At 43.4% G+C, this 27042-nt stretch overlaps 1 protein-coding gene across 1 annotated transcript in view; it reads left to right on the forward strand.

The window, feature by feature from the left end:
• IGF2R (insulin like growth factor 2 receptor) overlaps nucleotides 1-27042 on the forward strand; it is a 140415-nt gene that overhangs the window by 17452 nt on the left and 95921 nt on the right. Inside the window, 3 exon segments of the mRNA XM_038742552.1 lie at nucleotides 7715-7854; nucleotides 19145-19269; nucleotides 22851-22949. Coding sequence (XP_038598480.1) covers nucleotides 7715-7854; nucleotides 19145-19269; nucleotides 22851-22949 — 364 coding nt within the window.

A 27042-nucleotide genomic window follows, 5' to 3' on the forward strand; every position in this document is an offset into this window, starting at 1 on the left:
ACACAGTAAGCGCTCAATCAATACGATTGATTGATTGATGAGGAGGTTGCGTCAGTCTTCCTGATGACCCATGCTTTGGAGAGACGTGCATTCAGTGTGAGGGCTTACTGCAACTCCCGCCTCAGGACGGTTGACCCAACTATTTCCCCTATCCCTTATCTATTTTAATATCTGTCTCCCCTTTTAGACTGTGAATTTCTTGCGGGCAGGGCTCACAGCTACCAACTATTTTTTTTTCATTTATTTATTTATTTTACTTGTACCTATCTATTCTATTTATTTTATTTTGTTAGTATGTTTGGTTTTGTTCTCCGTCTCCCCCTTCTAGACTGTGAGCCCACTGTTGGGTAGGGACCGTCTCTATATGTTGCCAACTTGGACTTCCCAAGCGCTTAGTACAGTGCTCGGCACACAGTAAGCGCTCAATAAATACGATTGATTGATTGATTGAAAATCGATAAGTTGTGGGCCACATTTCCCTTCTGCAGAGGGGCACAGTCTTAATCCCCATTTTAAAGATGAGATTAAGTGCTTACTATGTGCAGAGCACTGTCTAATAATAATAATAATAGTAATAATGATATGTTGCCAACTTGTACTTCCCAAGCGCTTAGTCCAGTGCTCTGCACACAGTAAGCGCTCAATAAATACGATTGATTGATTGTCTGCTGGGAGACCAATTCACTCTTCTCTGGGCCTGTATATATATACACACCCTGTATATATGTATATATGTTTGTACATATTTATTACTCTATTTATTATTTTACTTGTACATATCTATTCTATTTATTTTATTTTGTTAGTATGTTTGGTTTTGTTCTCTGTCTCCCCCTTTTAGACTGTGAGCCCACTGTTGGGTAGGGACTGTCTCTATAAGTTTCCAACTTGTACTTCCCAAGCGCTTAGTACAGTGCTCTGCACACAGTAAGCGCTCAATAAATACGATTGATTGATTGATTGATTTCATCGTATTTAAGTGCTTACTATGTTCAGTCATTTGTTCTTTCATTCTGTCATAATTCTTGAGCACTTACAGAATGCAGAGCACTGTACTAAGCACTTGGGAGAGTACACTAGAACAGTACACACACATTCCCTGCCCACAACAAGCTTACAGTCTAGACGGGGAGACCGACATTAATATAAATTAATTACAGTTACGTGCGTAAGTACTGTGTGTCAAGCACTGTTATAAGTTCTGGAGTAGGTACAAGTTTTATCAGAGCACTGTACTAAGCACTTGGGAGAGTACAATAGAACAGTACAGACACATTCCCTGTCCTAAACAAGCTTGCAGTCTAGACGGGGAGACAGACATTAATATAAATAAATTAGTTACAGTTACGTACATAAGTACTGTGTGTCAAGCACTGTTATAAGTTCTAGAGTAGGTACAAGTTTTATCAGAGCACTGTACTAAGCACTTGGGAGAGTACAATAGAACAGTACAGACACATTCCCTGCCCAAAACAAGCTTGCAGTCTAGACGGGGAGACAGACATTAATATAAATTAATTACAGTTACGTACGTAAGTACTGTGTGTCAAGCACTGTTATAAGTTCTGGAGTAGGTACAAGTTTTACCCGCCAGCTTGTACTTCCCAAGCGCTTAGTACAGTGCTCTGCACACAGGAAGCGCTCAATAAATATGATTGATTGATTGATCTGGTTGGACACAGATTGTATTATTCTTTCCCAAGCCTTGGTATAATGCCCTGCACACAGTTAGCACTCAGTAAATACCATTGATTGATTCTGTCCTCTGGTTTCCTTTCCCCTTCCACATTCCCTGTTTCTCTGGGGCGAAAGCTCTCCCGAGTCCCATTCACCAGGAGGTTGAGAGCCCTGTCCCCTTCTCCCCACCCCCCTTACCCCCCACATATACCAGGTCTAGGGGTGGAAATTTCCATCTTTAAATCGGACCCCCCTTCCCACCTATTTTAAGTTCCCTGCCACTTTGATTCATTCACTCAGTCGTATTTATTGAGCGCTTACTGTGTGCAGAGCCCTGTAATAATAATAATAATAATAATGGTATTTGTTAAGTGCTTACTATGTGCAAAGCACTGTTCTAAGCACTGAGGAGGATACAAGGCGATCAGGTTGTCCCACGTGGGGCTCAGTCTTCATCCCCATTTTACAGATGAGGTAACTGAGGCACAGAGAAGTTAAGTGACTTGCCCAAAGTCGCGCAGCTGACAATTGGCGGAACTGGGATTTGAAATCATGACCCCTGACTCACAAGCCCGTGCTCTTTCCATTGAGCCACTCTGCTTCTCATTCATTCATTCATTCAATCATATTTATTGAGCGCTTACTGTGTGCAGAGCACTGTACTAAGCACTTGGGAAGTACAAGTTGGCAACATATAGAGACGGTCCCTACCCAACCATGGGCTCAGTCTAGAAGGGGGAGAAAGTTACTGTACTTCTCTGTGCCTCAGTTCCCTCATCTTCTAGACTGTGAGCCCACTGTTGGGTAGGGACTGTCTCTATATGTCACCAACTTGGACTTCCCAAGCGCTTAGTACAGTGCTCTGCACACAGTAAGCGCTCAATAAATACGATTGATTTGTAAACTGAGGCACAGGGACTGTGTCCAACCTGATTAGCTTGTATGTACCCCAGCGCTTCATTCATTCAATTGTATTTATTGAGCATTTACTGGGTGCAAAGCACCATACTAAGCGCTTGGGAGAGTACACTACAACAATAAACAGGTACATTCCCTGCCCACAACGCTTAGAACAGTGCTTGACACATAGTAAGCGCTCAACAGGTACCGGCATTATTACCTACTCTGATGTATTTCACCCTCTCAAGGGCTGAATTCAGTGCTCTGCCCACAAAAAGCTGTCAGCAGATACCAAGGGTGAATTAGTCTAGTGAAATCCTTGCCCTCGTGGGCTTACGCTTGCAAGTCACGTACTTCTCCTGGGGTTAACAAGGACACTGAATTCCAAAGCCTGGTTGGTCAGCCTCATCCCTGGGGGGTTTGCTCCTTGGTTCTCTGCCTTCCTTTAATCCTTTATACATTTCAAATATAGATGAAACCCTAAATTTTGGGCCGAGCAGGAGGTGGCTTTTTTGCTTGGCCATCCACAGACAAGCTACAGTCGTGCTTATCTCCTAGGAACACACAATCTTAGTGAAGCAGGCCTAAGCTTATGCATAAGGGTTACTCAGTACCTCACATTAGTAGCAATCGGTGACACTATAAGTAAAGCCCCTGCCTTTAGGATAGATCTTGGAGAGCGGGGGTTTTTAATAACCAGAGTATAAGAGAGCAGCGGTGCTAATTAATCATTCGGAACAATTGAGTGCTCTCTGTGTGCAGAAGTGTTTGGGAGAGTACAAAAGAAAGAGGGATGTTTCTGGGGTATAACGCACTGTAGTATGCCCTTGGGAAATAATGTAGCCGCCAAATGACATTTCTTGCCCACGAGCATAGACGCTAGTGCGGGAGGGTAGACAGATGTAGAACTCAGAAAGAATGATATAAATAATTGAATGTTCAGTCGAGGAGTGAAAAGATGTGTGCCGAATGCCATTTTAGAAAAATGACCCAAGGAGGAGAGCGAAGTAGAGACTGGTTAGGGAAGAGGCAGGGAGGGCAGTGAGGAGCTGCTGCGGTTGTTGAGGTGAGATATATAACGAATGCCTGGATCAGCACGGTTGCTGTTTGGTTGGAGAGGAAGGGATGGATTCTGGCAGTGTTGTGGAAGATGATCTGACTGCATTTGGTGACCGACTTAGTCTTAGGGGACGGGGGGTGTGTGGAAGAGAAGGAAGAGTCCGAAGATAAATACCGAGGTTACAGGCTTGAGAGGCGGAAAGAAAAGGGGTGGTGCCCGTTGCGATGAGGAAGTCACACGGAGGAGGGATGATGAGAAGAGTTGAATTCAAGATGCTGGTGGGACATCAGTGGAGAGATGTCCAGGAGCTGGGGGGTGGGGGCGGGGGGTGTGTATTTGTCATTTAATGTTCTAAATGTTTTGGACAAATCTGACGGGGAGCCGAGATTCCAGGCCCCAAACCTGCTTGACCCCGAAGCCCAGGGATGATTTAGACGGATGGATGGACCCCAAAAGATGACAGCTCAGTTTGTGGTCCAGGGGAGCGGGGAGGAACGGAAAAGTCACCCTCCTTCACATTTACGGACCCCTTCTGAGGAGTCATTTTACAAACGCTGGAACAGAATAGGATGCAGGTTGTGCCTTCAAGGAGGCCCGGGCTAATGGGGGAAGGCTAGTGGACACAAATGGCCAATCACAAAATAGCCAGTAGTTAAGCCGTAGCCACAGGTGATTCGAAACTAAAGCGACCAGTTAAATAATACATCTTTTTTATAGTACTTGTTAAGTGCTTACTATGTGCCAAGCCCTGTTCTAACTACTGGGGTACATAATAATAATAATGTGGGTATTTGTTAAGCGCATATTATGTGCCAGGCACTGTTCTAAGCTCTAAGGGGGTTACAGGGTAATAAAGATTGTCCCACGTGGGGCTCACTGTCTTAATCCCCATTTTACTGATGAGGTAACTGAGGCCCAGAGAAGTTGTGATTTGCCCAAAGTCACCCAGCTGACAAGTGGTGGAGCAGGGATTAGAACCCATGACCTCTGACTCCCAAACCCGGGCTCTTTCCACTGGGCCTAATCAGGTTGGACCCAGTCCCTGTCCCCCATGGGGCTCACACTCTAGCCCCGTTTTCCAGATGAGATAACCGAGTCACAAAGAAGATACGTGACTTGCCCAAGGTCACACAGCAGATGGGTGGCAGAGCTGGAATTAGAACCCGGGTCCTTCTCGTGCTCTATCCACTTAGCCACGCTGCTTCTCTTTGTGGTAAGGGGGTGGTGATGAGTGGCAAGGGCGTTGATGGTGAAAAGGTTGGTAGGTGACCCCCTTTTAGACTGTGAGCCCACTGTTGGGTAGGGACTGTCTCCATATGTTACCAATTTGTACTTCCCAAGCGCTTAGTACAGTAAGCGCTCAATAAATACGATTGATGATGATGATGATGGAGGGGATGAGGAGGTGGAGGAAAGAAGGGGTGGGAAGGGAGGAGGCAGGTTAAGTGGCATATGTTGCTTTGTCAGCTTACAAGCATAATAATAATAATAATAATGGCATTTATTAAGTGCTTATTATGTGCCGAGCACTGTTCTAAGCACTGGGGAGGTTGCAAGGTGATCAGGTTGTCCCACGAGGGGCTCACAGTCTTAATCCCCGTTTTACAGATGAGGGAACTGAGGCCCAGAGAAAGCCACACAGCTGACGATTGGTGGAGCCGGGATTTGAACCCATGAGCTCTGACTCCAAAGCCCGGGCTCTTTCCGCTGAGCCGCACTGCATCTAGTAATCACTCATTCAGTTGCATTTATTGAGAGCTTACTATGTGCAGAGCACTGTCCTAAACCCTTGGGCGAGTGCAGTACTCTGACACAATAACTGATTGGTAGACACATTTCCAGTTGTGTTGTTTAAGTCCTTATTGTGTGCTTAGGTCTTAGGGCTGGAATAGATCGAAGGTCATTAAGTCCCAGAGAAGCAGCGTGGCTCAGTGGAAAGAACACGGGCTTTGGAGTCCGAGGTCATGGGTTCAAATCCCGGCTCCACCACTTGTCAGCTGTGTGACTTTGGGCAAGTCACTTCACTTCTCTGGGCCTCAGTTCCCTCATCTGTCAAATGGGGATGAAGACTGTGAGCCCCCCATGGGACAACCTGATCCCCTTGTAACCTCCCCAGTGCTTTGCACATAGTAAGCGTTTAATAAATGCCACCATCATCAAGTCACTTCACTTCTCTGGGCCTCAGTTCCCTCATCTGTAAAAATGGGGATTAAGCCTGTGAGCCCCCGTGGGACAACCTGATCACCTTGTAACCTCCCCAATCAATCAGTCGTATTTATTGAGCGCTTACTGTGTGGAGAGCACTGTACTAAGCGCTTGGGAAGTACAAGTTGGAACAGTTGGCGCTTAGAACAGTGCCTTGCAAATAGTAAGCACTTAATAAATGCCATCATTATTATTATTATTATTATTATTACATGGAGCTCACAGTCTAAGTAGGACAGAGAACAGGTATTTAAACCCCATTTTTCAAATGAGGAAACTGAGGTAGAATAAAGCCAATCCCGTCAGGCTCTGGAGTTTTTCTTTAGGATGGGGTGAGATGGACATGTTTGAAAACAGTGGAGAGCAAGCAGTTGTTCACAGAATCTAATATTTTTTTTCCTCGAATGAACAGGATAATTCCTTGGGTCCTTAGTTCCTAAAGAAGCATCCTGACCTGTTGAAAAGAGGCACGAGGCCTGGGAATCCGAGGACCTGGGTTTGAGTCCCGGCTATGCCACTTTTCTGTAGCGTGACCTTGGACAAGTCACTTGACTTCTCCGGGCCTCAGTTCTGACATCTGTAAACTGAGGATGGAAGACTGTGAGCTCCGTGTGGGACGTGGACTGTGTCCAACCTGATTATCTCGTATGCAGCGCTTAGAACAGTGCCTTGCGCATAGTAAGCGCTTAATAAATGCCATCATTAATATTATTATTGCCCCAGTGCTCAGTACAGTGCCTGGCACATAATAAGCGCTTAACAAATGACATTAGAAAAAAAAGTTCTTCATTTTGTTTTGTCCCTGGAGGCCTGACCAAGGACTATGTTTGTACATATTTATTACTCTATTTATTTATTTTTCTTGTACATATCTATTCTATTTATTTTATTTTGTTAGTATGTTTGGTTTTGTTCTCTGTCTCCCCCTTTTAGACTGTGAGCCCACTATTGGGTAGGGACTGTCTCTATAAGTTGCCAACTTGTACTTCCCAAGCGCTTAGTCCAGTGCTCTGCACACAGTAAGCGCTCAATAAATACGATTGATTGATTGACTATAGCTGGAACCAAGACTGACTCTTGTTCTGGTCCTGTGGCATTCATTCAATCGTATTTATTGAGCGCTTACTGTGTGCAGAGCACTGTACTAAGCGCTTAAGTGACCTCAAGCGCTTAAGGGGCAGTGACCTCAGCAGTGTTTTGGGGGTTTTAGGGTTTTCTTTAAAGGAAGAATTGCCGTTTATCACTTCATGAGGTCTAATTACCCCAGGCAGAACTACTGTTTTCTAAAATGTCACAAAAATATATCCAGTGTTTACTGGTCTGCATAGGCTAACAGAGTGACCAATTTTTCTCATAGTTATTAGACTATCTTCCTGCCAGTTTCAAAACACAGTTGATTGCAAAGGTGGCGTTTTAAATTCTTATATCCGACTCAACAGCAATAATAATAATAATAATAATATGATGGCATTTGTTAAATCTTACTATGTGCAAAGCACTGTTCTCAGCGCTGGGGGGGATATAAGGCGATCAGGTTGTCCCATGTGGGGCTCGCAATCGTAATCCCCATTTTACAGATGAGGTAACCGAGGCTCAGAGAAGTTGACTTGCCCAAGGTCACACAGCAGACATGTGGCAGAGTCGGGATTCGAACCCATGACCTCTCACTCCCAAGCCCGGGCTCCTTCCACTGAGCCACAGCAGCACGACGGGATCAGATCAAACTTTTAAGAAACCATCTTTGAGAGTCTCGAGCTGAGCATAGTTTTTTCTGTCGGTTACCCAGATCTGACTCAATTAGATTTCAGTGCCATTTGGCATGAGCGTCTAAAAAGTGTTTGTCTGACAGTTTGCTTATCTTTCCTCTTTTAGATACACGTGGGAAGCGGTTGATACCGAAAAGAATATAAGTTACACAGTGAACCTCTGTGGAAGTGTAAATATTGCCCAGTGTGGATTATCAAGTGCCGTGTGTGCGTATGACTCAATGAGAAAAGTCTATCGTTCAGTAGGTAAGTTCATCGTTATTTCTGCCGTTAGGTTCTAAAAGTGTAGGAAGTTTTAAAGTCTCCAGCACGGATTGGCCGGCTTTCCCACTGATGTGGAACTGTTTCTTGGCTCATTTTTGAAGTAACATTTGCATGACAGTTATTATAAGCACAATGGTTTTCCCCCCCGCGTTGAGTTCAGGCCCTTCAGAAAAGCTTCCCAAGACAATCAAAGCTAGTATAGCTGCTTTTCCCCCACCTTTTAATGTTCCCTATGTAAGAGACACACACACATACTCTCTCACACAGCCACACACACCAGTTTTGTCCAAAATTGCATCACTGGTGTACTAAATAATAATAATGACGGCATTTATTAAGCGCTTACCGTGTGCAAAGCAAAATGTCCAATAGGTAACATACTTTTTTAATGGTATTCGTTATGCACTTATTATGTACAAAGTACTATATTAAGCACTGGGGTAGATGCAGGTAAATCAGGGTGGACACAGTCCTTTTCCTACATGGGGCTTACAGTCTTATTGTCCATTTTACAGATGAAGGAACTGAGGTACAGAGCGATTGAGCGGTCTTTCTCATTCTATAAGTTCCCGTGGAGTGGGAATGGGAAAATGAGTGGTAAATCCATAAATTGGGGGGTGCACACTGATTCAGCAGTTGTTAGTATCTTTCAGTTGTCAGTAGCCCAAGTCTTATTTTAAAGCTGCCGTTTCTGAGCTAACTTAGGCCAGGATGTGTTATTTTCCATAGGTCAGTTTGTCCGGTTAGAGAAAATTTGCCTTAATATCGGGTAGAGAGTAAAAAGAAAAATTTGTCTCTTAACCAAACTCTTGATCCTAGCAAGTGTAAGTTTAATGCTTTAAATTGTATATTAAAGCCATGACTTTGTCCAAATAAGATTTTATCTATGAAGCACAATGTACATAGATGAACTCCAGGTGGAGAGAGTGGATTAGAAAGCCACATTAACTGGTGGTTGCCTAGTAATAATTGTAGTTCTTTTTGAGCTCGTACTATGTGAGCACTGTATTAAGCGATGGGGTAATAATAACAATAATGATGGCATTTGTAAAGTGCTTACTATGTACAAAGCACTGTTCTAAGGTGCTGCTTCTGAGCGAACTTATGCCAGGATGTATTATCTTCCTTAGGTCAAGTTTATCTGGTTAGAGAAAATTTGCCTAAATGTAGGGTAGGTAGAAAAATGTGTTTCTTTACCAAACTCTTGATCCTAGCAAGTGTAAGTTATACTTTCAATTGTGTGTTAAAGCCATGACTTTGTCCAAAGAAGACTTTATCTATGAGGCAAAATGTACGTAGATGAACTCCAGTTGGAGAGAGTGGATTAGAAAGCCACATTAACTGGTGGTCGCATAGTAATAATTGTAGTTCTTTTTGAGCTCGTACTATGTGCCAAGCACTGTACTAAGCAATGGGGTAATAATAATGATGGCATTTGTAAAGTGCTTACTATGTGCAAAGCACTGTTCTGAGCTGCTGCTTCTGAGCTAACTTATGCCAGGATGTATTATTTTCCATAGGTCAAGTTTATCTGGTTAGAGAAAATTTGCGTAAATATAGGGTAGAGAGTAAAAAGAAAAATGTGTCTCTTAACCAAACTCTTGATCCTAGCAAGTGTAAGTTATGCTTTCAATTGTGTGTTAAAGCCATGACTTTGTCCAAAGAAGACTTTATCTATGAAGCAAAATGTACATAGATGAACTCCAGTTGGAGAGAGTGGATTAGAAAGCCACATTAACTGGTGGTTGCCTAGTAATAATTGTAGTTCTTTTTGAGCTCATACTATATGAGCACTGTGCTAAGCGATGGGGTAATAATAACAATAATGATGGCATTTGTAAAGCGCTTTCTGTGTACAAAGCACTGTTCTAAGCTGCTGCTTCTGAGCTAACTTATGCCAGGATGTGTTATTTTCCATAGGTCAAGTTTATCTGGTTAGAGAAAATGTTCCTAAATGTAGGGTAGAGAGTAAAAGGAAAAATGTGTTTCTTAACCAAACTCTTGATCCTAGCAAGTGTAAGTTATGCTTTAAATTGTGTGTTAAGGTCATGACTTTGTCCAAAGACTTTATCTATGAAGCAAAATGTACGTAGATGAACTCCAGTTGGAGAGAGTGGATTAGAAAGCCACATTAACTGGTGGTTGCATAGTAATAATTGTAGTTCTTTTTGAGCTCATACTATATGAGCACTGTGCTAAGCGATGGGGTAATAATAACAATAATGATGGCATTTGTAAAGCGCTTTCTATGTACAAAGCACTGTTCTAAGCTGCTGCTTCTGAGCTAACTTATGCCAGGATGTGTTATTTTCCATAGGTCAAGTTTATCTGGTTAGAGAAAATGTTCCTAAATGTAGGGTAGAGAGTAAAAGGAAAAATGTGTTTCTTAACCAAACTCTTGATCCTAGCAAGTGTAAGTTATGCTTTAAATTGTGTGTTAAGGTCATGACTTTGTCCAAAGACTTTATCTATGAAGCAAAATGTACGTAGATGAACTCCAGTTGGAGAGAGTGGATTAGAAAGCCACATTAACTGGTGGTTGCATAGTAATAATTGTAGTTCTTTTTGAGCTCATACTATATGAGCACTGTACTAAGCGATGGGGTAATAATAACAATAGTGATGGCATTTGTAAAGCGCTTTCTATGTTCAAAGCACTGTTCTAAGCGCTGGAGGGGATACAAGGTGATCAGGTTGTCCCACGTGGGGCTCACTGTCAATCCTCATTTTACAGATGAGGTAACTGAGGCACAGAGAAGTGAAGTGACTTGCCCAGAGTCACACAGCAGATAAGAGGCAGAGCCGGGATTAGAACCCATGATCTCCGGCTCCCAAGCTCTGGCTCTTTCCACCGAGCCACACAAGAGCTTCAGTTCCCTCACGGGGCTCACAGTCCAAGTAGGAGGAAGAGCAGGTATTGAATTGCCATTTTGCAGATGAGGGAACCGAGTCACAGGGAGGTGAAGTGACTTGTCCTAGGTCTCACCACAGACAAGTGTGGAGCTGGGATTAGAACCCAGGTCTTCCGAATCCCAGGCCCCTGCTCTTTCCACTAGGCCACACTGCTCTAATTGAAATCAATCAATCAATCAATCGTATTTATTGAGCGCTTACTGTGTGCAGAGCACTGTACTAAGTGCTTGGGAAGTCCAAGTGGGCAACATATAGAGACAGTCCCTACCCAACAGTGGGCTCACAGTCTAGAAGGGGGAGACAGAGAACAAAACCAAACATAGTAACAAAATAAAATAAATAGAATAGATATGTACAAGCAAAATAAATAGAGTAATAAATATGTACAAACATATATACATACATACAGGTGCATACATTGAAACAAATGAAGTAGATCAGGTAGTGTCCAAACTTCTTCTGGAAGGCCGTGATTTTGGTGGTTTGCGTTAGGGCATCCTTAATCCAGCCCTTCGAGGTGCCTGCACTGTACTAAGAGAAGCAGCGTGGCTCAGCGGAAAGAGCCCGGGCTTGGGAGTCGGAGGTCATGGGTTCTAATCCTGGCTCCGCCACTTATCAGCTGTGTGACTTTGGGCAAATCGCTTAACTTCTCTGTGCCTCAGTTACCTCATCTGTAAAATGGGGATTAAGACTGCGAGCCCCCAGTGGGGCAACCTGATCACCTTGCAACCTCCCCCAGCGCTTAGAACAGTGCTTTGCACATAGTAAGCGCTTAATAAATGTCATCATTATTATTAAGCAGTGGGGCAGATCAGGTTGGACACAGCCCATGACCCACATGGGGTTTACAGTCTTAGTCCCTATTTAACAGATGAGGTAACTGAGGCCCAGAGAAGTGATGTGACTTGCCCAAGGTCCCACAGCAGACTCTATACTTGTTATGGGCAGGGAATGTGTCCGCTAATTCTGTTGTATTGTCCTCTCCCAAGCGCTTAGCACGTGCACCGAGTGGACGCTCAGTTAATACCATTCATTGACTGAAGTGGCAGAGCCGGAATTCGAATTTAGCACAGAGCCTGGCACATAGGAAGCATTCAACAAATGCCATTAAAAAAAAATAAAAAGGCACCTGACTGACCACGGGATTGGCACTGCTGTTTCTGTAATGGTTCCAAGTTCCTGGTTGGCACCCACAGCTTACTTTTTTATTGATTTAAGAAAAAAAGTATGATGTAGCCCCCTCTCAGCCAAAGCATTGTTGCTTAGCAGCCCTGTCCACCCTTAATGACCTCGGGAAAACGTGTACTATGTGCCAAGCACTGTTCTAAGCCCTGGGGATAAATGCCATTATTATTATTATTCTTATGCAAGTCACCTCACTCCTGTGTGCCTCAGTCACCTCATCTGTAAAATGGGGATTAAGACTGTGAGCCCCCCCACCGTGGGACACCTTGAAACCTCCCCAGCGCTTAGAACAGTGCTTTTTCACATAGTAAGTGCTTAATAAATGCCATCATTATTACCATTATTATGGTGTTGTGGTGCTGGGAAGCCGTGAGCCTCATTTGGGAGTTTCATGGGGGAGGCTGACCTGATTATCTTGTTATCTACCCTCGTGCTTAGTACAGTGCTTGGCACAAAGGGCTTCACGGGAAATGGGTTGATGTTATGCAGATTGTCCTTAATTGGGTGATTTGTCCTTTGAGTGTATCAGATTTAAATGCCTAGAGGCAGGGGCTGGACTAGCCTATCTTTTCCGGCATGTTTGTAGCCAGTTTTGTGATTATCTTGATCCCACTGTAAGCGCCTCTCTAGACTGTAAACTCCTTACGGGTGAGGAAATCTGACAATCTGCTAATTCTGGTGTCCTGTATTCTCCCAGTTCATTCATTCAGTCCTTATATTTTTACATATCTATTCATTCATTCATTCAGTCGTATTTATTGAGCGCTTACTGGGCGCAGAGCACTGTACTATGCCCTTGAAAAGTGCAATTCGGCACCAGAGACAATCCCTACCCAACAGTGGGCTTATATTTAGTATTTATTGAATCCGTACTGCGTGCAGAGCACTGTACTAAGTGTTGGGAGAGTACAATATAACAGTAAACAGACACATTCCCTGCCCACAAGGAGCTTACAGCCTAGAGAACAAGGATACAGTGCTCTGCACATAAGTCCTCAATTTTTGGGCAGTGAACTTGTCTGCTAATTCTGGTGTATTGTAGTAATAATAATAATAATAATAATAATAATAATAATAATAATGGCATTTATTAAGCGCTTATTATGTGCAAAGCACAGTACTAAGTGCTGGGGAGTTTACAAGGTGATCAGGTTGTCCCACGGGGGGCTCAACAGTCTTAATCCCCATTTTACAGATGAGGTAACTGAGGGACAGAGAAGTTAAGTGACTTGCCCAAAGTCAGACAGCTGGCAGTTGGCAGAGCCGGGATTTGAACCCGTGACAGCCCGCGCTCTTTCTACTGGGCCACGCTACTCTCCCAAGCACTCAGTACAGTGCTCTGAGCATAGTAAGTGCTCAGTGCATACCAGTGATGGATCAGAGTCCTGGGAATCCCTGTCAGGTGAGCCCAGTTTGGCAGTTGTGTACACTCCCATTTATTGGTTTAATGGTATTGAAGCGCTTATTATGTTGCAGGCACTGTACTGAGTGCTGGGGTAGATCCAGGTTCATCAGGCTGGACACAGTCCGTGTCCCACAGATGAAGGAACTGAGGCACAGAGAAGAGAAGTGACTAGCCCAAGGTCACACAGCAGACGAGTGGCGAAACTGGGACTTGAACCCAGGTCCTTCTGACTTCCAGCCCCGAAATCTATCCACTAGGCCATGCTGCCTCAGCCTCCTTTCTGCCTTTTCAGTTTCTTCCACCTTCAGGAATTTGAAAAGCTGCAGATGCATCATGTCATAGCTTAGGTTCTTAAAATTGAAAAAAAAAAAGATGTTTCTGTAGTGAACTACATAGCCCTAAGCTGTTGTGTTTATAGCCAGTTAATATGAGATTAGAATGAATTTGAAAAGTTGCAGATGCATCATATCATAGCTTAGGTTCTTAAAACTGGAAAAAGAAATGTTTCTGTAGTGAACTACATAGCCTTAGATGATGTGTTTATAGCCAGTTAATATGAGATTAGAGTGACTTCTACCAGAGAGGATCCCTTCCCCTTTCCCGACCTTGGGAAAGGATCCAGAAAAACCGGGCCGAGCACGAGTCTGAATGAGAGAAGAGGTTGAAAATAGCTCTCTCCGACTCCGAGGAGGGGGTGCCAGCGGGTGTCAAACCGGCTCAGGAAATGGAAACCAATTATTTCCTGTTACTCCGCGGTCGGGCTGGTATGTAATAATGATGATATTTGTTAAGCGCTTACTGTGTGCAAAGCACTGTTCTAAGCGCTGGGGGGATACAAGGTGATCAGGTTGTCCCACGTGGGGCTCACAATCTTAATCCCCATTTTACAGATGAGGGAACTGAGGCCCAGAGAAGTGAAGTGACTTGCCCAGAGTCACACAGCTGACAAGTGGCGGAGCCGGGATTTGAACCCATGACCTCTGACTCCAGAGCCCGTGCTCTTTCTGGTCTCTTCCAAATCTACGTTGGAACCAAAGTTTTATATATCTTTGGTTTGCTAAGTCGAAGCGGGGTGTCTTTTGTATTTGGTCAGTAATACTTGTAAGCCCCTGCCATAGCAGATGTTTTAAGAGAAGCAGCGTGGCTCAGTGGAAAGAGCACAGGCTTTGGAGTCACAGGTCATGGGTTCAAATTCCGGCTCCGCCAGTTGCCAGCTGGGTGACTTTGGGTTAAGTCACTTAACTTCTCTGTGCCTCAGTTCCCTCATCTGTAAAATGGGGATTGAGACTGTGAGCCCCCCATGGGACAACCTGATCACCTTGTAACCTCCCCAGCACTTAGAACAGTGCTTTGCACATAGTAAGCGCTTAATAAATGCCATTATTATTATTATTAAGTACAAAACTCTGGTTAGAGTACTTACCCATTTAAATTATTTGTAATAAATTTTTGCATAAATGAACAGGTCACATGCAGAGGAAAATTCTAGGATTTGATTCTAGAATTGACTTTTCAGCTGTCACTGGCTGCTCCATGAAGCACTATTCATTCATTCATTCATTCAGTTGCATTTATTGAGCGCTTACTGTGTGCAGAGCACTGTACTAAGCGCTTGGGAAGTATAAGTTGGCAACATACAGAGACAGTCCCTACCCAACACTATGGGCAGGGAATGTGTCTACCGATTCCGTGTTGTACTTTCCCAAGCGCTTAGTATAGTACCCAGCACAGAGTGAGCGCTCGGTAAATACAGTTGATTGAATCAGTGAAGTCTTTTTTTTTAATGTCTGAATCTATATTTGCAAGATCTTATTAATGAAATTTGTGGACATCATTAAAAGAAATGTCATTTTTCACATATTTACGGTCCTTCTCAGTACCCATTTTGGTCTGCAGATACCAGGATGAAGCTGGGATCGAATTAATGTCAGAACTTTGACAGGATTAGCACTCAACTTCCTAGGCCCTATTGTATTTATAAAAATCCAGCCTCTCAGTTGGAGCTGTTGTTTTGATCACAAAAATGTTGGCTCTGTTTTAGATAAACAAATTGAGTATTACCTTGAGTGGATCTTTGGATATCATTCAAATCTATCCTTTTTGGGGTGGGGGAGAAATCAAGGAAGACTTAATTTTTACTCAATTTCATTCGTGTGGTTGAGTTGTCAGAGCAAAATGACTTTAATTAGACCCAAACTGTAGATCAAACTGTAGTTCAAAAATAAAAGGTGAACAGAGGTGTGAATATTTTTTAGTCTTTTTTTTTTTTTTAAATGGTATTTAAGCGCTTTCTATGTGCCAATCACTGTACTAAGTGCTGGGTTAGGTGCAAGCTAGTCAGGTTGGACACAGTCCATGTCCCACATGGGGCTCGCATTATTAATCCCCATTTTACAGATGTGATCACGGGGCACAGAGAAGTGAAATGACTCACCCAAGGTCACGCAGCAGTCAAGTGGTGGGTTTTGAAGCGCTTGCATTCCCTGTCTCATTTTGTCCTCAGAAAATCTCTGTGAAGGAGGGAGAGTCAGGTATTATTAAACCAATTTTGCAGAAGAGAAAATGAATCAATCAGCGGTATTTATTGAGCACTTACTGGACTGTACAAAGCGCTTGGGCGCATACAATAAAACGGAGTTTTGTAGACGCCTTTCCTGTCCACTGGGTGCTCAGAGTTTAAAGGGGGAGAGGAAATTGAGTGACCTTCAGGATTCCAGTGGTAGAATTGGAATTAGGTCCCAAATCTCCCAATTCCCAGACCCACTGGGTATTTCCTCTCTGTGGCTAGTGAAATGATTGTTTAGTGAACTGTTCATCTTTTTGCCCATGTGAGGTTTTTGGGTTAGGCTCCCTTGCCATGTGGCTAGTATGTTGGGAGTATGGCTGATATGTTTAATTGATCAGTGGTATTTATTACGGTTACTGCGTGCAGAGCACTGTTCTGAGCGGTCGGGAGAGTACAGTAAAGGAGAGTTGGTTGAATTGTGCCCTGCCCGCTTGGAGTTTGCAGTCTAAGGAGGGAACCTATTCAGAAGACCGACAAGCTACCAGCAGCGCTGTGAAGGGAGAGAATTTGATAATTAAATGAGCATGAACAGAAAAGACCTTCCAGTTGCCAGAAGCTAGTGTAAAACGGAAGACCAAAGCCTAATTTTTGATGGGTTTCCATTCTGGTGTATTTTTCCATCTACACTTCAGCCCATCAGTGATACTTATTGAGCACTTACTGTATTCCGAGCACTGTACAAGCTACCAGCAGGCTGCAAAGGGAGAGAATTTGATAATTAAATGAACATGAACAGAAAAGACCTTCCAGTTCTCAGCAGCTAGTGTAAAACGGAAGACCAAAGCATGAGGATTGTGAAAGCAGTGGATGGGTTTCCGTTCTGGTGTATTTTTCCGCCCACACTTCAGTCCATCAGTGATACTTATTGAGCACTTACTGTATTCCGAGCACTGTACTAAGTACTTGGGAGAGTACAAAATGACAGTGTCGATAAGCACATCCCCTTCCCTCCCCCCAGCAAGCTTGTTTGCTTCACTTTGTGGGGTGTCGTCTGTATGTCCCTATCTTGGAAGGTTGATTTTTGGTTAGGTCCCCCCTCCCAGCCCCCTTTCATTTCCCATCTTTGTATCTTGGAGAAAAGGGCTGGATTCAAGAAAAATGTTTGTGGAGAGGTGCTCGTGTGGAGAGAACTGGGAAGATCCCCGAGGGGGTCTTTATTGTGAAGTAGTAAAGCTCAAGGGCCCTCACGGACTGCTTTTGTAACTCTAGTGGAAAGGCTAAAATGCTCCAACAGAAGGGTCCAATTTTTTTTTTTGATGGCATTTATTAAGCGCTTACTATGTGCAAAGCACTATTCTAAGTGCTGGGGAGATTACAGGGTGATCAGGTTGTCCCACGGGGGGCTCACAGTCTTCATCCCCATTTTACAGATGAGGTAACTGAGGCCCAGAGAATAATAATAGTAATAATAATAATGGCATTTATTAAGCCCTTACTATGTGCACAGCACTGTTCTAAGCACTGATTCGTTAAGCGCTTACTATGTGCCAAGCACTGTTCTAATCGCTGGAGTAGATACATGGTAATCAGGTTGTCCCAAGTGGGGCTCACAGTCTTCATCCCCATTTTACAGATGCGGTAACTCAGGCACAGAGAAGTGAAGTGACTTGCCCAAAGTCACCCAGCTGAGAAGTGGCTGAGCCGGGATTTGAACCCGTTACCTCTGACTCCAAAGCCCGGGCTCTTTCCACTGAGCCACGCTGCTTCTCCAGTTCTCCAGTGCAGCTTGACGGAGCTCCTTATTATGGGCCAAACCTCATCCAGCTTTAGTTTGGATTGAGTATTGATTAAGCACAGGCCTGGCAATCAGAAGGTCATGGATTCTAATTCCGGTCCCGCCCCTTATCTCCTGTGTGACCTTGGGCAAGTCACTTCTGTGCCTCAGCTACCTCATCTTTATAAGGGGGATCAAGACTGTGAGCCCCACCTGGGACAGGGATTGTGTCTAACCCGATGAGCATGTATCCTTCCCAGCACTTAGTACAGTGCCTGTCATATAGTGAGCACTTAACAAATGCTATAATTATTATTGTTGTTATTATTTCACTCTGCTTTGGATAGTCTGTGAGGTATGACTATCCCATAGTCATACTAGCCACAGTCCCAACATACCAGCCACATGGCAGAGGAGCCTAACCCAAAAACCTCACATGGGCAAAAAGATGAACAGTTCACTAAAGAATCAAAAAAAGACTGTAAAAATATTTGCACCTCTGTTCAAATTTCTTCAACCTTTTATTACTCTGGTTTGAGGTGTTCTGGAGAATTCAGATTTTTTATTCTATTGAAATCTGGTAACGTTTGTCACGTGACCGATCTAAAGCAGAGCGCTTTCAAAATTCAGTGGCTTGGACAAAAAAAGAAATACTTCAGGTAGTATTTAGTGGAACACTGAACCCATTTCTCCCAGAGCTGAGCTGAGTTTACTCCCTTAATATTTATACACTTTCTTTCTTTTTTTAATGGCATTTGTTAAGAGCTTACTATGTACCGGGTGCTATATTAAACACTGGGTTAGATACAAGCTAATCAGGTTGGACACAGTCCGTGCCCCACGTGGGGCTCACCGTCTTCATCCCCGTTTGACAGACGTGGTGTCTCTATGTGTTGCCAATTTGTACTTCCCAAGCGCTTAGTACAGTGCTCTGCACATAGTAAGCGCTCAATAAATACGATTGATGATGATGATGACGTGGTAATGGACACCGAAAAATGGTGACTTGCCCAAGGTCACACAAGAAACAAGTGGTGGAGCTGGGATTAGAACCCAGGGCTTCTGACCCCCAGGCCCACGATCTTTCCACCAGGCCTTCCTGCTTCCCTACTGCTCTTTTCCTGGAAAAATCTGGTTAGTGGAATTTTCCAGATGGGAATTTTTACTGCCCTTAAATAAGGTGTTGTAACAGAAATGTATTATCTAAGTTTTCCTTATCTGAATAACAGAGATACAGAGTCTCTCGTCCCTCTTCCCATCTTGGACTGTGAACCCCAGGTGGGACAGGAGCTGTATCCGATCTGATTTTCACACACCGGTTACAGCGCCTAGCACAGCGTTTGCCACAAAGTAAAACACGGAGCAAATAACCCCATCATTTGCCGTAGCATTTCCGCTAGCTTGCATAACTCAGCTTGACTTTGGATGTGAAAAATGCGCTCAGAAAGTCATGTTTGCCTTTTCCCCTTTTGTTCTCCCTGTCCAACAGGTGACTCGTCTTTGAAGAGTAGATCTAAATACCTCCTGGAATTCAACACAACGGCTCCCTGCGTCCAGCAAGGGGCTTCACATCTGGTGATGAGTAGCATCAGCTTCTTGTGTGGAAAAACATTGGTTAGTCAACACTGGCCCCTGTTTTCCCTCATTTTTTCATCGTCACCATCAGCGGTATTTACTGAGCTCTCCTGTGTGCAGCACTGTCCTGAGCACTTGGGAGAGTACAATACAACAGTCGGTAGACGCATTCCTGTTCACGGCGAGCTTGCAGCCTAGCTTTCTGATGCTTCACAAGAAAGTCCCTAAAACCGCATTTTTGTGCAAACCCAAAAATATAGATACAGCAGATGACTGGAATTTGAGGTGATGGATGAGCCCACTGTTGGGTAGGGACTGTCTCTATATGTTGCAAACTTGTACTTCCCAAGTGCTTAGTACAGTGCTCTGCACATAGTAAGCGCTCAATAAATACGATTGATGATGATGATGATGATTATGGGTTTATAGCAATAGCGTTGCGCTGTAAAGACTGACTTTTATATTTTTAGTACTCTCTTCTCTGAATAGCAGTCTGTGGAATTTATTGAGCGCTTCAGTGTTCAGAGCATGTAGTAAGCGCTTGGGCAGGTACAATGTAACAGAGTTGGTAGACACATCCCCTGCCCACAAGTACCTTACAGTCTGCAGCTTTAAGCTCGGAATAATTATAATTGTGTTAAAACAGTGCCTTTAAACAACCCCCCCACCATGCAAGGAATGCTATTATTGGGTCCAATCTGTCTCCTCTTGAGGTGGATTTTTGGAAAGGGTTTTTTTCAGACCCAATCAATGAATGGTACTTAAAGAGCGCTTACTGTGTGCAGAGCACCGTACTAAGCGCTGGAGGAATGGTACAGCATTTCAGGGTCCAGAGTTCATTACTGCTCGTGGGTCAAATTAAAGAGAGGAGGGGTAGGTTGAATATAGAGGAACCAGCTCCAGAAACTTGGGGCTCATGCTGTTGCAATAAGCTTTCCCTTCCCTTTCTCCTGGACAAGTTGTTGCCAACTTGTACTTCCCAAGCGCTTAGTACAGTGCTCTGCACACAGTAAGTGCTCAATAAATATGATTGATTGATTTCTCCCCCCTCCCACCTTATAGCAAACACCACCCCAGGTGTGGCTAGAGAAATTCCAAGGGTCCCAGCAGCCTGCCCATAGGAGAAGGGCAGAGAGTGACTTAAGGTATCTTACCAGTTGTCTCGCAAATAGCCTGATGAGATCAGAGAAAGTGAGACTTAACAAGTACTGTCATAATTATTGTAATTATTATTATCCTACTAGTTAAGCACTGACTATGTGCCGAGCCCTGTTCTAAGCTCCGGGGTAGATACAAGTTAACCAGGCTGAACGCAGTCTGCCATATTGGGCTCCCACCCTTAATCACCATTTTTTTTTTTACAGATGAGGTAACTGAGGCCCAGAGAAGTGAAGTGAATTCCTCGGGGTCACTCAGCAGACAAGTGGTGGAACTGGATTTAGAACCCATGACCCTTTAACTCCCAAGCCCATGCTCTATCCATTATGCCAAACTGCTTCTCTGCTAAGCCAGTAGTCAGCACTAGTGTATTTCCAGTGGATATTTAAAGTTATTTTTACATGTTAAATCAGTCAGTTCAGTCGTTCCCTGAGCACTTACTGTACACAGAGCACTGCACTAAGCGCTGGGGGAAATACAGTATAATGGACACATTCCCTGCCCACAAAGAGCTTACAGTCTAGAGGGGGAGACAGGCATTAATATAAATAAATATTTGTCTTAGTAAATATTAAGACATCTCTTTCTTTGCTGTGAATAATTTGTCCTATTTATGTGTATATAAAATTTACATGCATATGTATGTACATTTTTTTTTAGTAATAAGGCAGGTTACTTAAAACTGAGGAATAGAGGGAGAGAAGAGGGGGTGACTTTATATGTAAAATAACTTAAAGCCCTTTTCCCTTCTGGACTTTTCCATTTATTTTGTATTTTTTTTAATGTAACTGGGAGTGTCCAGGAGGGGAAAGGGGCTTCTGGAGCCATTGCCATATGTACTTGAGAGAGGCTAACCTTGCTGTTTATTATTGTTATTATTATTATCATTATCATATTATTATATTTGTTAAGCACTCACTGTACTAAGTGTTGGGCTAGATATCAGTTGATCAGGTTGTCCCACTTGGGGCTCACAGTTTTAATCCCCGTTTTCCAGATGAGGTAACTAAGGCACAGAGAAGTTAAGCGGCTTGCCCAAAGTCACACAGCATAAAAGTGGCGGAGCTGGGATTAGAACCCATGACCTCTGACTCCCAAGCCTTCCACATGTGTTGAGAGGACCCAGTTCTATAAGGAGCCTAGAACAAGCTGCCTTTTCTTTACACAGATTTGCACTGCACGGCCTTGTCACTTATGCAGCAGTGGAAATGGGCAAGGCAGCGCTCTGTTGAACATTAATGTGGCTTTGCTTTTGTAAAGCAGAAAATTTGGTTTTTGCACTAATCAGTCAATTGTATTTAGTGAGTACTTACTAAATGCAGAGTACTCTGCCGTCCAGAATTAGCAGGCACCTGCCCTGCCCATAAGCAGCTCACTAGTCTGACCTGTTTCCCTCACTGACCAGATGAGAGTCTCTCACTAAGCTCCCCAAACATTCTTCGTGTCAATTCAGGTGTAATTATCCATTGAGCGATGGCTTTAGCCAAAACTCCAGCCTCTGCTCTCTTGAAAATTCAGTGCACCTTTGTATGGAGGTGTCAAACGTTCGATTCTCCACCCCAAAACTTTGCACTGAAACAGATCCCCAAATCTAATGTGTCAAACGGTTTGAAAATTGCACAGCCTTTGAACTCCGGTGCATGGCTGTCACTACCAGATACCTCTTTTAGAAGGCAGTCCAGCTGGTGTTTTAATTTTAGCTGTTAACCAGATTGAAGAAATTTCAGATTAGATGCCTGCAGAATTTAAGGACGGAAGAGTAAAGCGTGGAGGTGTCCATATGGTCATATCTGTTGGACGTGATCCATTCATTCATTCAATCAGTCGTATTTATTGACCGCTTACTGTGTGAGAAACAATGTATTAAGTGCTAGGGAGAGTACCATACAAAAACATACAGACACATTCCTTGCTCACAGTCAAGAGGATCCCCTTAGTAGCAGGGTAGTAGCAGATACAGTGAACCATTTTAGCAATCTAAAATTAGGTCGGAAATTCTATCTCTTTCCCAATGGGAAACCTGAAACGCGCCTAAAGGATGAACCTTTGGTAAAATGGGTCTCTTTCATGAACTCTAAGAAGTAGTTTTTGATTAGCTTGGACAGTGCATTGCGAGGAGGAAAAAAAAAAAATCTGAAAATTTGAAAGGAAAGATGTTTTGTGAACCAGGTAACCCCATCTTTAACTGCCACCTTAGAAATCCAGGGGTACTTTTGCCATTGACCTAACGACATGATTTGAAACCAAATCAGGCGACTAGTCTTCAGTGATTTAAAATTTGGGCTTTTTGGGGCATTCAAATAAGTTGTGAATTCTAGGCTGAGGTGTATGGGTTTGTATTCTGAAGATGTTTTTTCCGTCTGTAGCATCATTCCTCTTGTGTATCACAGTTCAGTGTCTAGTATCTTGGAAATTTAAAAGTGAAATACTGATTTGTACTCTTTTATGATCTTTCAAAATAGGGGACTCCTGAATTTGTAACATCAACAGACTGCGGACATTACTTTGAATGGAGGACTTCAGCGGTCTGCAAAAAAGACCTCTCCAAAGCGAAAAAGGAGGTAAACAGGTTTTATATTGCCTGTATTTTTGAAATTCTGTAGCAGCTCTCTTGGTTTGAAGTATTCATTTTTAGCGAGCAGTTATGGCTGATATCCAAACCCAAGGTATTAGTTCTTGCCAGTTTAATTGCCTTATAAGATTTTTTTAGCATACTGCTCTCTCAGTAGGCAATTTTAAATGGTTTGTCATCAGTCAGTGAATAGTATTGAGCATTTCTTGTGTGCAGAGCTGCATGCTAAGCGCTTGGGATAATACAGTAGAGTTGATAGACACGCTTCCTGCCCCGAAGAAGCTAAACGTATTGTGGGGGAGACCAGAGACCTTCTTAGTACAAATTGGAATTTGAATTGTTATGGACCTTAAACAACTTATGGATGGAGAGAATTAGGGCTCAGAGGGTGCTTACTATGTGCTAAGCATTGTAGTAAGGGCAGAGGGAGATGCAAGATCATCAGATCAGACAGTCCCTGGTCCTCTTTGGATTGACAGCATAAATAGGAGGGAGAACAGGTATTGAATCCCCATTTTACAGATGAGGACAGTGAGGTGCAGAGAAGCAAGTTTAGAACGCCGTCCTTCTGACTCCCAGCCTACCGCACTAGTTTTATTAGAAGCAGATTAACACAATCAAAAAGAGCGCAGCGGATGTGAGACTTTCTAGTACGTAGCCGTGTGGCCACAGCTGGCTCCAATTTTATTTTCTGACTTCAGTTTCTCCTTTGACCTTCTTAGCCCAGATTGGATCAGGCTATCCTAGCCTGATAAACCACCCCTTGTTGTTGGGTGTTTAAATGGTTCACATAGCCTGTACTATCTTTTTACCATTGTATGGGCTTTAGGATGATTTTGCCTTCTTGGAATATCAGATTAGTTTTCTAATCACGGTGTCAGATAGCATGATGAAAGATCAGTGAACCATTGTTTTTTAAATTCTGGGGAGAATATTGTCAACAGTCACCAAACTCTGAACAGCTAGGGTGTGCGCTTGTAAAGGTGAAATGTGTTCCACAGGCTTCACCTAAGCTGTTTTTGGGTAGTATACTATTATTCAGCTCCACTCCTCTCCCTGCCCCTTTGTATGGTATTTTTTTCAGCCTTTACTATGTGCCCGGCAATACACTAAGCACTGTGCCAGTGTAGATTCATTCAGTCATATTTATTGAGCGCTTACTGTGTGCAGAGCACCGTACTAAGCACTTGGGAAGTATAAGTTGGCAACATATAGAGACAGTCCCTACCCAACAACGGGCTCACAGTCTGGAAGGAGGAGACAGACAACAAAACAAAACTGGGCAGGTGTCAAGTCGTCAGAGCAAATAGAATTAAAGCTAATTGCACATCATTAACAAAATAAATAGAATAGTAAATATGTACAAGTAAAATACATAGAGTAATAAATCTGGACAAACATATATACAGGTGCTGTGGGGAGGGGAAGGTGGTAGATAGAAGCTTATCAGGTTGGACACACTCCATGTCCCACTTGGGGCTCAGAGTCTTCGTCCCCATTTTGCAGATGAGGAAACCGAAGTCCAGAGAAGTGAAGTTATTTTCCAAGGTCACACATCAGGCAAGTGGCAGAGTCAGATGTAGAACCCAGATCCTTTCATCCTTAGGCCTGAGCTCTTTTCATTGGGCCACATTACTTCTCCAGGTGAATTAATGAGCCACAAACTAGATAGCCAGCCCTGGGAACGATCAAGAACAGATTCGCCCTGATTATTTTTAATTTTTGAAGATAAAATCAAACTCTAGGATGTGGGATCAGTTGCTGAGAAATGCCCTGTTTATATCCTATTATTTAGACCACCTGGAAGTGAGAAGGTAGTTGGTTTTCCAGAGTGGGCATTAAAGACATGGAGCCTGAATATGAGGAAATGGGCTTAAAGGAAAGCAGTGGAGATTTAGGTTGGACACAAGGAAGGACTCAAGGAAATAAGAAAATAGGACTGGCTAGTCAGTCAGCCAGTCGTATTTATTGAGCGCATTGTGCTTGAGAGGGTACAGTATAAAAATGTAACAGACACATTCCCTCTCCACAGTGAGCTTGCAGTCTAGAGGGGGAGACAGACATTATTATAAATAAATAAATTACAGATATGGACATAAGTGATGTGGGGCTGGAAGTGGGGATGAATAAAGGGAGCAAGTCAGGGCGACGCAGAAGGGAGTGGGAGAAGAGGAAAGGAGGGCCTATTCAGGGAGGGCCTCTTGGAAGAGATGTGCTTAGGAGGTGTGGTGGAACCCCCCTCTAGACTGTAATCTCGTTGTGGGCAGGGAATGTGTCTGTTATGTTGTTGTATTGTACTCACCAAGCGTGTGGTACAGTACTCTGCACAAGTAAGGACTCAATAAATATGATCAATTGGTGGATTGATTGGAGATATTAAAAGAAAGAAAAAGCCACTCTCTGCTAAAAGCGTGGGGCCTGACCGGCCGACTTCAGAGGTTCTTTCTAGTGCAGGTTAGAGGGTGGACTCTGTCTCATTGGAGGTGTCAGAGCCCTGGATTTTATTTTTCAACCGGGTTTTTGGCTGTTGAATGATAGTTTGGTTTATCTTGCCTTTGACAGGCATATCATTTCTAGAAGGCAGTTGAATGCAGGCTTATTGAGAATTGGGGCTAGAAAGTGCTTATCAGTGTTTATAGAGCCCAAATTTGTAGAGCACTTATCCTAAGCATTTGGAAAGTAAGGTTTAACTTTGGTAGTTGGTCGACACCATCTATGCCCTCAAAGAACTTATAGTCTAATGCAGCGGGACCGGAGGGCTACTGCTTCCAGTTATGTAGCGATCGACCGTATTTATTGAGCACGTATTATGCGCAGAGCCTTCCGCTAAGTGCTGGGAGAGTACAAGCCAACAGAATTAGCAGAAACATTCCCTGCCCATCATGACCTTACAGTCTAGAGGGAGAGACAGATGTTAATATGAATTAATAGGTAATTTATAATATATAACTTAAAGGCGTGTATGTAAGTGCTGTGGGTTTGGGGACGGGCCTGATATCAAATGTCCACATTTATGGCCCTCTTCAGTGTTCTACGAACTGCTTGTATATGGCCATAAGTGAATGAGTCCTTTATGAGAGCAGTGAATTTTTCATTTAGATTTGGCATAATGAATTAAAGGGAGCTACCTGCTGATCTCCTTGTGACATTATTAGGTCAGCAGAGCTGTGTGATCATGATGTGGTCTCTAAGGGAGGAAAAAAAAGTTGCAGAAGGAAAGGTTAGTGGGTTAGAAAATTCCCACAAATGTGGGCTCCCTTCTAAGTCAAATATTACCAAAGTCAAATATGTCTTAGGTCTTAAAAATAGCATCTCATAAAAGCACAGCTCACTCAGGAAAGGCCTGGGAACACACTGTCCCCCTTATACTGAAAGCACATAAAGATAGGAGTCCTTAAACCCACTTGCTTATTCTATGACTACTTTTACTACTAAAACCATGTTAGTTGTATAGTACTCTTAGACATTTCCAAAGTGCATTCCCATCAGTCTTCTCATTTCAACCTCACAAGGTGTGTGTGCCTAAAGGAGAGGTGAGTATTATTATCCCCATTTTACAGATGAGGAAACTGAAGTCCAGAGCGATCAGGTGTCTTGCCTACGGTCACCTCTCTGGCCAAAGGTACCAATCAATACGATTGATTGATCTCCTGAGTCCCGGGCCTGTGGTGTTTCCACTAGACTGTCCCACCATCCCATTGGAAGAAATCCGCTCCTGCTCACAGGAGGCAGCATGGCCTAGTAGATAGAACACAAGTTGGTAATCTGGAGATTGAGGAGACTAGTCCATCTCTGCTGCCACCCTGCTCTGTCACCTTGGGCAAGTCACTTGATCTCCCTGGGCCCCAGTGTCTTCATCTGTAAAATGGGGATAAGACAGAAAGGGAGCAGAGCGTGAGATGAGACTGTATCCGATCTGCTAACCGCGTATCTACTTAGCACGTATTTCAACAAGAAATAATGCCATTAAAGCGTTTAGACGTTTAGTGTAAATGCCATTTAACACCATTAAAGCGAGCGCGGTCATAACTGTCTTGGGGTAGAAATGGAAAAAAATTAACTTGTCTCGGTAAAATATCTTC

This window comes from Tachyglossus aculeatus, chromosome 2 (genome assembly GCF_015852505.1).
Source record: "Tachyglossus aculeatus isolate mTacAcu1 chromosome 2, mTacAcu1.pri, whole genome shotgun sequence".
NCBI lineage: Eukaryota > Metazoa > Chordata > Mammalia > Monotremata > Tachyglossidae > Tachyglossus > Tachyglossus aculeatus.